The sequence below is a fragment of the Vicugna pacos genome, chromosome 19 (assembly GCF_048564905.1).
Source record: "Vicugna pacos chromosome 19, VicPac4, whole genome shotgun sequence".
In the NCBI taxonomy this organism is placed as follows: Eukaryota; Metazoa; Chordata; class Mammalia; order Artiodactyla; family Camelidae; genus Vicugna; species Vicugna pacos.
In genome coordinates this window covers 41,407,746-41,420,928 of record NC_133005.1, presented here as the reverse complement: position 1 = coordinate 41,420,928, position 13,183 = coordinate 41,407,746, and the positions used below count along the sequence as shown (strand labels likewise).

General features: G+C 45.0%; 1 protein-coding gene across 1 annotated transcript in view; it reads right to left on the bottom strand.

The window, feature by feature from the left end:
* Nucleotides 1–13,183, bottom strand: part of CASS4 (Cas scaffold protein family member 4) — a 40,987-nt gene that overhangs the window by 14,138 nt on the left and 13,666 nt on the right. The window contains exon 3 of the mRNA XM_031687679.2: nt 921–1,343. Within this exon, the coding sequence (XP_031543539.2) occupies nt 921–1,343 (423 nt within the window). The remainder of the gene's footprint in view (nt 1–920; nt 1,344–13,183) is intronic.

The following is a 13,183-nucleotide window of genomic DNA, read 5'->3' as shown; positions in this document are numbered from 1 at the left end:
GATACACGCTCTATATAACACATATCACCTTCCTAATCTCTTTGTTCATCAAGTATTTATCTATTTATCAAGTACCCACCCCATGCCAGGCACGGTCCTAGATGCTGGGGACACAGGAATGGATAAAATAAAAGTCCCGGCTTAATGCCTTCTTTCACTTTCTCCTTAACCAACTCCACTTCCTAAGGGTAACCACTGTTGGTGTGTGTTCTTGTCAGTGTGTGAACACGCACACACAGACACAGAATTCGTTTTTGAGTTTTTGTTTGTTGGTTTGGCTTTTATTGAAATGGCTCTTCCTCCCCTCTTATAAATACCTTACAGAATTATTTCATCTTTTTTTCAGAACTGCATAGTCGTTCATTGTAGGGCTATGCCAAAATTCTTGTAACCAATGCCCCATGAACACACGTTTAGGCATTCTGGATTTTCCCTACAACAAATAATGCTCTAGTGCCCATGGCCGCCTCATCTAGATATATTTTTGCCTTCTTGTATATTTCTGCAGCAATTCTGGAAGTAAAGTTTCTGGATTGAAAGGAATATCTATTTTAAATCTGATGAGTAATTTCTTGCATCTGAACCCATGGAAATTCAAGTCCTCCATTTACCAGCAGCCACCCTAGTGTTCCTTCCTAGTGTGAAAAAAGACCTCCACAAACAGCGTGATGCGTTCACGCATAGCTCGACTGAGCATTCAGTCTCCTACGAAGTGTGGAGAGCTGGGAATTGCTGGGGTGCAGAGAATATGAATGCCAACCAAAATGGGGACCAAACACAAGCTCACCCAATCACCCCAACTGTGGGGCTCCCATCTTGCACGTTTGCTCTCTAGATGGACACCCATGAGTCAAGGGTAGTTAAGCCTCTGGGTGCTATGCACCCCTTGACCTATTTCTTCTACCTGGAAATAAGCTTACCTGCTTTGGAAAGCTTAGAGTCTTTTCACAGATGATCCTGGCGTTGGCAGGTGGGTCAGGGAACTCATAGACTTGGACTGTGGAAGGCGGGGGCCTCTCCACCCAGCTCTTCATCTGCTCGTACACGGGGCTGGGAGGCGGGGGGTTGAGCATGGTGGGCACCTGGTAGGTCTCCTGGGAGCTGGCGGGAGTGTCTTCCAGACCCCTCGGGAAAGGGGGGCCGGGCTTGTCGGCAGGGCCCTCCCTGAGGATCTGGAGGCGGTTGGCAGGGGCCAGGCCTTGCCTCCCATGGAGTGAACACTTCCACCAGCCCTCACTTTCCGGTACGTTTTGCTCCAAAATGGTCAGGATGTCTCCTCTGCAAAAAGCCAGCTCGTCGGAGCAGTCAGGGTGGTTGTCATAAAGTGCCCTGGCCAAGAGTGTCTGGGGGCCGGGGAGAAAGAGTTCACAGTTATTACCAGTGCCATCCACTGCTACGGTGAAACCACTCACTTAGAACACTGTCACAACTGCTCTGTTATCCCCTTCCCTCCACCCCAGAGGCCCTTGTTCTTGCTGTCTGCCTGATCGATATCTACCCATCCTTGGGGCGAGGGTCTCAGGGAGGTCTTACCTGCACCCCGAGACCAGGTCCAGCCTCCCAATTGCACTCTTATGGACCTGATTTAATTTGCGGTGACTATGACATATTTACATAGTTGAATGCAGCCTAGCACAGAGTTGGACTGAAATCCTGGTTCTGTGACTTCCTCGCTGTGTGCCCTTGATTAAACTAGCTACTCTCATTGGGCCTTAGTTTCTCTGTCTGTAAAATGGGAATAATAGTACTAACCACCTCATGGAGTTACTGTGAGAATTAAATGGGTTGATACATACAGACAGCTCATAGAACAGTGCCTGGCATGTGGTAAGTGCTCAGCAAAAGCCTGGATGCTACTGTCATAATGATCCTACTGCTCTTTATCTGGTTGTTGTTGTTTTTCTCCTGATTTGGGTTGGAAGTTTGTGACTGCAGGGGTCAGATCTTGTCTGAGGTCCTGCTCCTTCTCTAGCATCAAACTCAGACCCAGGTGCATAGGAGATGCTCCATCATTGTTCTTTAACTCATGAGTGACGAAACAAAGACCCAGGGGGTGAGTGACTCATCTACACAGCCAAGATCCAAACCTAGGCAGCCTTTTGATTCTCAGACCCATGTTCTTTCCATAAGCCACACGCCCTCCAAAAAAACATAACCACCTGTTGTAATGGCGGCAATGGTAACGCTCTCCCCACCTTTGCCTTCTGTTGGAATTTTCTGCTGTAAATAAATGAAGGCAGTTTGTTTCTGTGGGTTTTAAAGTATTGCCATCCTCCCTCCCTTATTATATCCATGTGTACTTATTACAAAAAATTAAGAAATAAAGAAAAACAAAAAAGAAAATGAAAATCACCCATCATCCCACCACTCAGAGGTAACAATTTCTACCATTTTGATATTCATCATTCCAGTTGGTTTTTTAAAAAAAATTAAATGTAGTTCATTAAACTTTTTATACCCACTAGCTGCTAGCACATACAGTTTTATAAATAAAGCAAAAATGACCAACCCTCCCATTACATTTATTGAGAATTGATGCTGCTTTTGGCATAATAATGGCTTTTTTTTTTTCTGTCACAAAACTGGAATTGGATGACCAACTGCTGAAAAATACCATCTTAAACCCACGGTCAGGTCTGTGTGGATTTAGGGAAACACATGCATGTGATTCTGAGAACCCTAAGCAGAATCAGATCCTTCCTGCAGGCAAACAGGCACTGAAAATCCCCCCCATAAAATCCACAGCAGCTGAGATCCCAGGGGATCACACAGTTCTTGTACCTGAATCTTTTTTCTTTATTACAAAAGTAACAAAAGTTCATTAAAGAAAGAATGCAAAATAAAATGATAAGCAAATAGAAAAAAACAAAAATGAGTGGGGAGGGTATAGCTCTAGTGGTAGAGCGCATGCTTAGCATGCACGAGGCCCTGGGTTCAATCCCCAGTACCTCCTCCAAAAATAAATACATAAATAAGTAAACCTAATTACATACCCCCTCCAAAAATTAAAAAAAATTAAAAGTTAAAAAGAAACCCCCCAAAACCAACAAATGCTTACAGGGCCACTAATACAACCTTAACTGCGGTTACTTCTCTGTTTTGTGTCTTTCCAGATCTCTTCTTGTGCATGTATGTTCATTTACATACCTAGAGTCAGTTTTATTTTTAAAATGTAGTAAGATCCTGAGATGAGAAGCCTCATAAAAATGGGAAGCCCCGTAAAAAAAGACCAGCAGGACCCCCAGGCAGGGCCACTACTCTCCTGTCAGCACCATCCAGTTCCCTGGCACAGTTGCTTTATCTCACTTTTTGCCTCTGAAACGGCTTACTTCTAGGAAAGTGGAACTTACTCCTAAAATTCTATTGATTCCTTGAGCTAGCTCCTGATTGGTCCACTTATAGTGCTTCATTTGCATGAAGCTCTCTCCTGATTGGTTATTTCTCTCACTCCTGATTGGTCCATTTCCCTCACTCCTGATTGGCTATTTCTTTCACTCCTGATTGGTCCATTTCTACAAAGCTTGTTCCTAATTAGTCAACTTTTGTTATACCTTATTTGCATATGATGTTGCAAAGTGTAAACTGGCAGCCTACAAAAGCTTGTTTAAACTTACAGCCGCGGTTTAGAGCTTGAAGTGTTAACTTCTCTGGGCTTGGTGGCGTAATAAACCTGAGTTCTCCAACTCTGAGTGCTGCTTGGTCTTTAGCCCAGATCCAGGTTGCTGTCACAACTGAGCTGTAACACTGAGCTGTCACACGCTTTTCTGCAACAATCCCATAATACATACAATTTTACAATCTGCTTTATCTTTCTTTTTTTCCTATGTCCATAAATAGTTTCCTTCAGTACCTCTTTAATTGTATGGATGTTTTCCAATGTTCCTAGACTAGTCTTTCCTAATTTGGGGACATTTTAGTGAATTCCAGTTTTTAGCGATTACAAACAATGCTGAAATGATCATCTTCAGCGCTCACTATCTGCAGCTCTCCCAATCTATTTCCACAGATGCAGTTCTAGGTAGGAAGTCGGCAGGATGGAAACCATTAGGGCTGCCCATGGCCCGCCAGCAAAGTCACTTCCAAGTCTGCCCGAGAATGAGATGGCCTGTTTCCTTGCCCCCTAACCTACCCTGTGCATTAGCTCTGTTAGATGGCACGTTGGTTTTAAAATCTTTATCAGGAAAACTTGAAATGTTTAACACATTCATGGAAACACCCAGACTACCCCAAACTACAGAACTGGCTGCAGCCTTCACACCGCAGAGAGTGGAGAACTCGCTTTGGGAGGAGAGTCACCTCCCTGTGGCATTTCCGCCACAAACTCATTTCTCAAAGAAGGAAAAAGGGCCTGGAGAGTTATGGGCACGTGCATGGTGAGGGCCGTTGCTGCCTGGAGACTCCCTCTCTCACCCTCGGTGAACTGGAGCCCCTCAGCTAGAGGGATGGTATGAGGTCTCACTTGTCTGGTTGAGTGAGTTTATGAGATTAAATTAGAAAGCAGAGAGCTGAGTCAGAGCCAACAGACAGGGATCCCCTGGGGTCAGCCACGTGTCCCTTCACAGTTCAGCCAACCTTTACTGCACTATTCCCGGGGCTGGAGTTCTCAGGAACATGAATTTTGATTGTGTTCCCTTCTCACTCTACGACCCTTCGACAGCGCCCGGGCAACCTTTGGACGAAGCCCCAAGTCTGCCAAACCTTCAAAGCCCCAGGTGATGCTGCTCCTGCCCACGTGTCCAGCCTCACAGCATCACTTCCTTACCAGCTGCACATGGGTGCCAACCTTTCGGGGTCCTCGAGTTTTTTGCACATGCTGTTCCCTCTTCTCAAAACAGCAGCTTTTCCCACTGTGAAATTCCACTCATCCTTCCAGACACGTCTTAAATATCCCTTCCTTGGAAAAGGATTCCCTGATGCCTAGATTCCTGCAGACTAAACTAGTCCTCCCCATTTTTTCGCTTAATACCTTTCCATGTCAGGACTTAGGACATTTGTATCTAACTCATTAACTGGGCAATCATCTTTTTGGCATCTGTCTCCCCGCAGAGCATAAGCTCCAGGAGAGCAGGGATCACATCTGCCCTCACCGTGTCCCCAGGCTCCCATACACAGTATGTGCTCATCAGCTACTTGGTGAGTTAACCAATGGATAAGGACGAGTGATGTGATGCCCTCATGTTCACGTCTTTGGAAGGTAAAGAGACACACAGCACCAAGATGAGAGCCCCTATTTCTGTCTAGAGTAGCGTAAGAAGGAAGCTCTCTGACCCTTTTAGATGGCTTCAGTAGGAAGGACCCCTGAGATGTCCAAAAGATGGGCCTCAAGGCCTGGCTAGTCTGCACACGCAAGGACTGTCCCTTTGACGTGCTGTGAGCAGGTTTCACAAGAATGTGGGTGCTCAGCTTGGAGAATCCAGCAGAAATGAAGCATTTAGAGGGAACAGAGCTTTAGAATCTTATGAAGAGTATTGATTAAAGGTCTAGACTTAGTACAGTTACTTGCTACCTTGTAGATTATTTTTTGGTTAAAGAGGCCAGTAACTTCTGTTCAGTAAGAAGAGATAACTTGAAAGGTTATGGTTTATTACCTTGTTGGACTTTAACCACGCAATCGTATCCGAATAGTCCTGTATTGAATTGCCTACAAATACCTAGATCCTCAAATGCTCTTGGGCCCGATTTTAACCTTTTCCTGATTCCCTCATTAATGAATCAGTCTTTGACACGAGTTCATTTTATATTCACATGAGAGTCATGATTATGCCTTTTGGAAAATAATACTTTAACTGTCCGCACTGGGAAGAAAAGGGAAAACAAAACACAATCTCCAACCCATCATCACAATCCCCATGAAATACATCTGACACAGTCGTAAAAGGTAAAGCCCACCATCTGAAGTGTGCTTGCCTTTGTCTAGAAATAACGAAGTGTGTTATGTTCAGACAGAGCAGTTGCTTCTACATGGCAGCTGCTTACAAGTGTCCAGATTGACAGCAGCTCAGCCGGTGGCTTTGCCCATTGTGAGAGGCGGGGGTGCTTGTCCCAAGAACAGGGCCTCTCTGATCGTCCACCCCAGTGGGCACCCACAGCTGTCCAAGACGGACAGCGGCTGTCTAGTTCTGGAGACATGGCTTACAGCCTGCAGCCTTCAGAGCAGCAGCCCACCCTGAAGGATGTAAACTCCCAGCAAAGGGAAGTCCTAACTGTGTTGCCATGATGTGAGTCCCTTCAGAATAGTAGTTCATTGAAATTGGCAAGCGGTGTTTCTGGACACCTTGTGCAATCAATTAATGTCTCAGTTTTAAGAACAAAGACCATCAAAAATCTGTGTTATAAAAGAAGAATTAAACACATGTGAGAAATCTTGGGGAATTCCTCTCCCAGAAAAGGAAGGTAACAGTGGATTATACTGAATGAGGAACTATTTTGTGTTGGGTGCTCTGAAGTCATTATACCACTTAATTCTCAGATGCCTCAGAGGAAGGTTTTCTTATCCTCATTTTACAGATGAGGAAACTGAGGGTCAGAGAGAGCAAATGACTTGCCAAGGTCACTTGGACTCTTAAGTGTTGTCTTCACATCCATCATTGTACCTCTTACAATTCATTCCCCAGACACCAGCCAGAGTGAGATATATATATATATATATATATATATATATATATATATATATATATATATATATATATATATATATATATATAAATCAGACTGTGTTGGTCTCTTGTTTAAAGCTTCCAGTTGCTTAGAACCGCGCTTAGAACAAAACAAATTCCCTACCTGATTGCCCCACCTGATCCGCCTCCTGGCCCGCTCCTCCTGGGAATTTCCCTCCAGCTGCATTGTTTCCTTACTTTTCTCCGATGCACTAAGGAGGGCATCTCCTTCACCTCAGGACCTGCGCCCTCCCCCTACTCCTCCTGCCCAGAGCACTTTTCCGCCAGGTCGTTTGCATGACTGACTCCTCTTTCAGATCGCACCTCGAGGCACCTTCCTGCCCACGCATGCGCACGCAAGGCCGGGCGCCGCCTCCTGGTGCAGCCACGCCGGACTTGGAACTGAGGATCCTCTAGAAGAGCCGAAGAAAGAATCTAGCTGGGGGCAAGCGGGGCTGGGCAGGCTGGCGGTGCGGGGAGAACAAGGAGCAGCAGCCGCAGCAAACGTGCGTCGTGCGCCTCCGCGCCTGGCACCGTGCTCGCGCTCTCCAGACAACGGACGGACTCGACCTACGGGCCACTGCAAAGCATCCTGATAATAATTGCAGTTGTCGTTGAGGCCACACCCAAGTTATTTTGAAGAAGGTGTTTTTTTCTTTAACACTTTTTTGGGGGGTGGATATTAGGTTTGTTTTTTTTATTTTAATGGAGGTGCTGGGGATTGAACCCAGGACCTCGTGCGAGTGCTAAGCACACGCTCTACTGCTGAGCTTTACCCTCCCTCCTAGAACTGGGTGTTAATTTGGAAATGTTCGTGTAGATGTTTAAGAGATGAAGGGGGACATATGTTTATATTTTTATCCTATTTGGGCACAAAGGCAGTTAGATTCCAGGTACAACGGAAGAAACCTTAACCAGTTTCCATCTTCATACAATAGCTGGGAGAAGGGAAAGGAAAACGAATAAGCATTTGGAAGGAAGAAGGGGAAGAGCTTAAGGAAACAAAGGCAAAGAATAAAAGACTCTCTTTCTGGAAGATGCTCACACAAGGGCCAGGTGCAATGTGCTAATAGATACTGAACCAGCAAGGAGCCACGGGAGTAATTAGCTAGCTCTGTTCATTCATTCATTCATTCATCAAGACTGTATTGAGCATCTACTGCATGCTCGGGGCTCTGCTGGAGACAGAATGGTGAACAAAACAGTTCCTGATCTCACGCCAGCGTACGTTCTAGTGAAGGAAACACATTACAACCAAATCAGAAATAAATATAGGGTTTCTAGTGCGACGAAGGAAAATACAGAAAGTTATGAGAAATTATGAGTGCAGTTGGGAAGTGGAGATGGATGAGGGCTTAGGGAAAGTTCCCCCGAGAAAGGGGCCATGGAAATTGCGATCTAGGGGTGAGTGGAAGTTAGCCAGATCAAGAAAGGGGGAGAAATCATCCAGGCTGAGGAAGAGAAATGTGAGGGCAGGAGGGAAGGAGGGAGTGAATTTGTGTGTCTGTGTGTGAAGTATGTGGGGTTGGGGGAGCTGAAAGATGACCAGGTTGTCTGGAGAGAAGTCAACAAAAACCCAGGGCTTGATTTCTGGATGAATCGATGTTTACATCTGATTGCGGGTAGAAAGGGGACTGGATGGAGCCGGTGTGAAGCCAAAGAGGGTCATCAAAGCCAGTTTTCCCAGTGCAAGTGGGAAATACCTGTGGCTCAGATAAGGGTGGAGATTGCTGTAGGAAACTGTAGGGAAGAGCTGGTGAAGGACTGCATGCAACACTTGAGGTGAATCTTGAAAGAAAAGCAGGATTATAACTGCCAGACAAGGGAGGAGGAGGCACTATGGACCAGGGAAGTAAGATGCAGAGAGATCTGGTTCTCTTACTTTGTCTTCTGCAGTGACAGAAAGAGCCAGCGGCAGCAGCTACAGTTCTAAGCAGAACCAGATTAATGGGCCTGTGGAAATGCCACCTGCTGAAACTTCTGTTTTGTGCTTCTTCATTATTCCTATGACCAGAATGGCAGTCCCCTCTCTAGACTGGGAGAATGGGCACAGCTCCTTGGTGGCTGCCCCGTGCCTGCTCTCCAGGAGCCTGGCCTGCCTTTCTGCCTTACTTTACATTTTTATTTTCTTCAGTTCACTTGACAGAGTAAAGCTGCAGAAACTGAATGTTCAGGGTGGGTGGGGGGGCCTCATCTGCAGTGTTGGCCTCATTTTAAAGCTTTATGATGCCTGAAATTAGGATAGGTTAAGGTCATGCAGCAGCAGGCAGTAGGATGGGAATTCAAACTTGAGTCTGTCTGACTTAGGTCTAAGTCAGTTTCCTACTCTAATCTGCTAAATACATGGAAACTTAGAAGGAGCTGATTTAAGGACATTTATAGGCAGGAGCAGCAAACTCATATGATTATAGAAGCCAGGCAAGAAATATAGAAAAGTGAGGCAGGCCAGGTGTAAGACATTAGGGAGTGGTGAAGACTGTGGCATGTTCAGGCAGATTTTAAAAGATAACAAGTTGGGCCAAATGATGTACTCTGCTGCTGAGTCCAGCCCACTGCTGGGTCTTAGAGGCTTCATCCTCATTTTCTTTGCAAACCGGAGATTAGTAGTTGGGGGTACTGGAGCATTTCTGCTCAATGCAGGACCCCTTTAATGGGCAATCTGCTCTGAAGTGCCCCGTGATGTCATCCAAGACTGAGTGCAAGCCACTCACAGTTTGAGGCTCTCTATCCTCTCCTGCTGACTTCCCTCTTTCCCTTCCCAAGGGTCAGATCAGCATCATAGCCCAATCCTGCTTCCTCCTCAATTTATCTTTCACAAGTGCTACCCTGGCCTCCCAGACCCTTGTACTCCCAAAATTAGAGAATTACTAGCCAGGGGATAGGAAAATGGAGATCCTGAGATGGTTTCCATCAAAGGAGCTAGAAAATCATCCTTTCCTTGAGAAGGTAAATCATACAACGAGGTCACCAGCTCACAGCAGGAAGTAGTAATTATGTAAGTGCCCCAAACAGAAAGCGATAGAGATTGTAAATGTGGAAGGAACTCTGAGCAGCAAGTGGTCGCTGGGCACCTGCTCTGTACAACGTCATGGAACCCCGTTAACAAGATGGGCGTTTTTCTCCTTCTGAAATCCTTCTTTGAAAAGCGTCCATGTTTCGCATTTTAGCTTCCTTCTCACAGATCCCATGACTTACTTCCAAGAATTCTTAGTTACTTTTAGGGGGAGGTGATGGAAGGGTTCATACCTCCCCTCTGAAGGCCACAATTTTTTTTTTTTGAGGCATACACTGTGAATCTTTCAGATCCTTTGATGTATGGGCAATGTGAATCCCTGCAGTTCATGAAGGCTTTCCCTGGATGGGGGAACTTTTGAGATCAAGTGAAATATTCTCTTGTACATCTTTGTAAGGTGCCTGAGCCCAGACTCAGAACATCAGGAGGAAATGCGGAATGGAGAAAGCTCTTTGATCGTCTTTACAGGCAATGGTCTCCCCTTCAGTGGACTTGGAAGTACTTTGTATTATGTAACTACACAGATAGGCTTAGGAAGATCAAAGCGGAGAGAAGGGTGCTATCTGTTGGCTTGTGAATGTTTATTTTCCATCGTATTTTAAAGCACATTGTGTTAAAAAAAAAAAAAGGCTGGGGGCGGGGAGGGTAGGGAGAGAAAGAAAGTTTCCAAGAGTGTAAGAAAAATCCCCTCACCACCTCCATTTTTCCCACCCACATTCTCCAAAAAGGGAAGAAGGACAGAGGAAGAAGGACAACATCGAGGAAGAAACAAAGTATCCACATGACACTTACTTCGTGAGAGATGTGGAGGGGTGAGGACATTCTGGGAGGTAAACTCTGGAGGATGAGAGGGGGTGGACGTTTTTAAAAGGAGTCACAGCAAAGACGATCTGAGAAGGAGCCCCACGTCGTAACCCTCATGTAACTCTCATGTAACCATGCAGGCTTCTCACACACCAGTGTGTCTCAGCTAATACTAAGTTCTTATAATTAACCAAAGAGAAGTGCTCGGACACCTGGGCCAGACGGGAGGGCCTCCCACAAGGGGACTGTTCGCACGCAAGACCAGGAATCAGGATGAGCAGCCCCTGGACTCCACAGCTGTGCGTTACATGCGTGTTACACCTGGGAAGGCGCTGAGATAGCCGTCTGCTAATTTCCTTCCACTTGGAGTCGTGTTAGGACGTCTGCGTCTGAGATGGGAACACCAGGCCACCAGGCCACCTCCTCTTTCTCTTCTCTGAGTTATCCTAACCTTTCTTTTCTCTTATGAATTTCAGTATTTTTCCATCGCCACGTTTACATCGAAAAATAAAATTCTACAAGTTCTCGGGAACCGAGAGTCACTTAACATAGAAAAATGGTGCATTTCACCACCAGAATTTGCCCTGAGGTTTGCAACTGTATTAAATTATTTCCTTTTAACGTGTCATGCCTCATGGGGTGAGAGAATTTGTGTGCGGAGCTATTGAACTTGAGACAGCTCGGCTTCAATGAGCTGCATTTCATTCTCAGAAATATTTAGAATTTTTTTCTTAAAATGAGGTGACAGCTACGTAGCTTCTTGCATCACCCCACAACGTAAAGAAGAGTTGTTTCTCTTGGAGGTCTTTTTTTTAAACTTAGCAAAGTAGTTAAATGAGAGATGCTGAGGGAAAACTGCTGTCTTTTCTGTGGTTAATACTGATTTGCCAGATAGGTTAGGAAAATAACCGACTTTCAGTGTCAGCTCCGCTTTTGAGAAAGTTGAAATGTTCTAGATTGAAAGGCTCCAGAATGTGTAGAAAGTGACCTGAAGTCATTTGACTGAGATACTGAAACTCTCTTTTCCCAATTACTTTTATAAAGTCACATTTAAGCTTAAAAAAAAAAAACTTAACTAAGTAGAATATTAGCTTTCTTTCTTTTTTTTTTTTTACATTTTATTTCTTTTTAAAATGTTTTTATTATTTTTAAATTTCATTTCTTGGGGGGAGAATCAGTTTTATTTACTTACTTATTTTTAATGGAGATACTGAGGATTGAACCCAGGACCTTGTGTATGCTAAGCACATACTCTACCACTGAGCTATCCCCTCCCCAAATATTAGCTTTCTAAACAAAATGTAAATTCTCTCTTTTTTGTTTCAAAACCTGGGACATGAAACAACTGTCAGTAATTTCCCCTGGTGGGCTAGTTATTTGGGAAGCATCATTACCTACTTCCTCAACTTAGGGGAAAAAATTGAAATAACAAGTTGTGGATCCCTTTACACAGTTAACTAACTCCGAGTCCTAAGCAATTGAACAGTTTACAGGAAATGATGCCAAAAGAGAGAAACTCAGATACTCACAGTCACCTTCATCTTGCTCCTCTAAAGAAATTATTTTTAAAGGTGATTAGTCCATATCCTGGGAAACACCAGCAGAAATCACTTTGGAAGGGAAATCCTCCTGTAATAGTTGGTGCTGGAATGCCGTGAGGTTTGGGGTCTAAAACCCCTGTGCATGACCAGTGCTCTTTCTGCAGCTGTTCTCGCCTGGAGATCTGGGCTGAAACCAACAGCCAGGACTGGGAAAGGTTGGGGCCGGTTGCATAATACAGTGGTTCCCTCCCACCCATCTGAACGCAAACAGCATTGGTGGCGGGCTTATCTGTAGGCACTGGGGACTGAGAAGTGAATAAACCAAGTGAACTTGGAAATGAGAAGGGATATGAGAGAAAAGGAAAAACTTAAACAAAAGAGGGATTCCTTGTTTTCCCAACACCTCTAAAGGTGACCCTGACGATGGCGTAGTCTGTGAACACAGCACAAACCTTAACTGATTTCTCCATGATGACGTTGAACCCTGATCCCTCCAGCTGTGAATTCTTCCTGATGGCTCAGAGGAAAAGGCCTCTCTTACAGAGACTTTCGTAGCCGCAGAAGGCCCTGCCTACTAGTGAGACTTTGAGGAAGAGGCTGTGGCCAGAGAAAAATTCCAAAGCTACCCAATGGAAGTGAAACATTTGCTTCCCTGATGCCTGAGTACTGTGTTTTTCCAATAGGTTTGGGTCTCAACCAGATCAAGTTGTTTGGATATACTTCCCTGATTCATGGGAATCTTGGCTAAAGTTCACTTTTCCTGCTTCATTGATTTGACAAGCATTTATCAAGTACCTGCAGTATGTCTGACAACGTGGGCTGTGGGATGAGGTGAGCCGGTTCTCTTGGTCTAAGCTCAGGATTGAAATGATGCAACAATAAAGATCTCCCAGATCTTCTAAGTAATTGATTTTTTTTGTTTTTGGAAGTGGCCCAAGATGGGTCCATGTTATACCAAACTGTATTCTGCAGCTTGTAATGCCCTAGAGACCCAGCAGATTTTTTTCATCTGTCCCTCAACCCCTGCTCTCCACCTTCAAGTCCACTCTTTGCTAGTGACAAGTCCCTGAATTCTTAGGATACTTGGTTTGGGGGAAAGAGGAATTGAGAGCAATGTCAGGCCAAGGTAAGTGGTTGAGGACTCAGCCCTGTCTTGGGAGAAACTCACA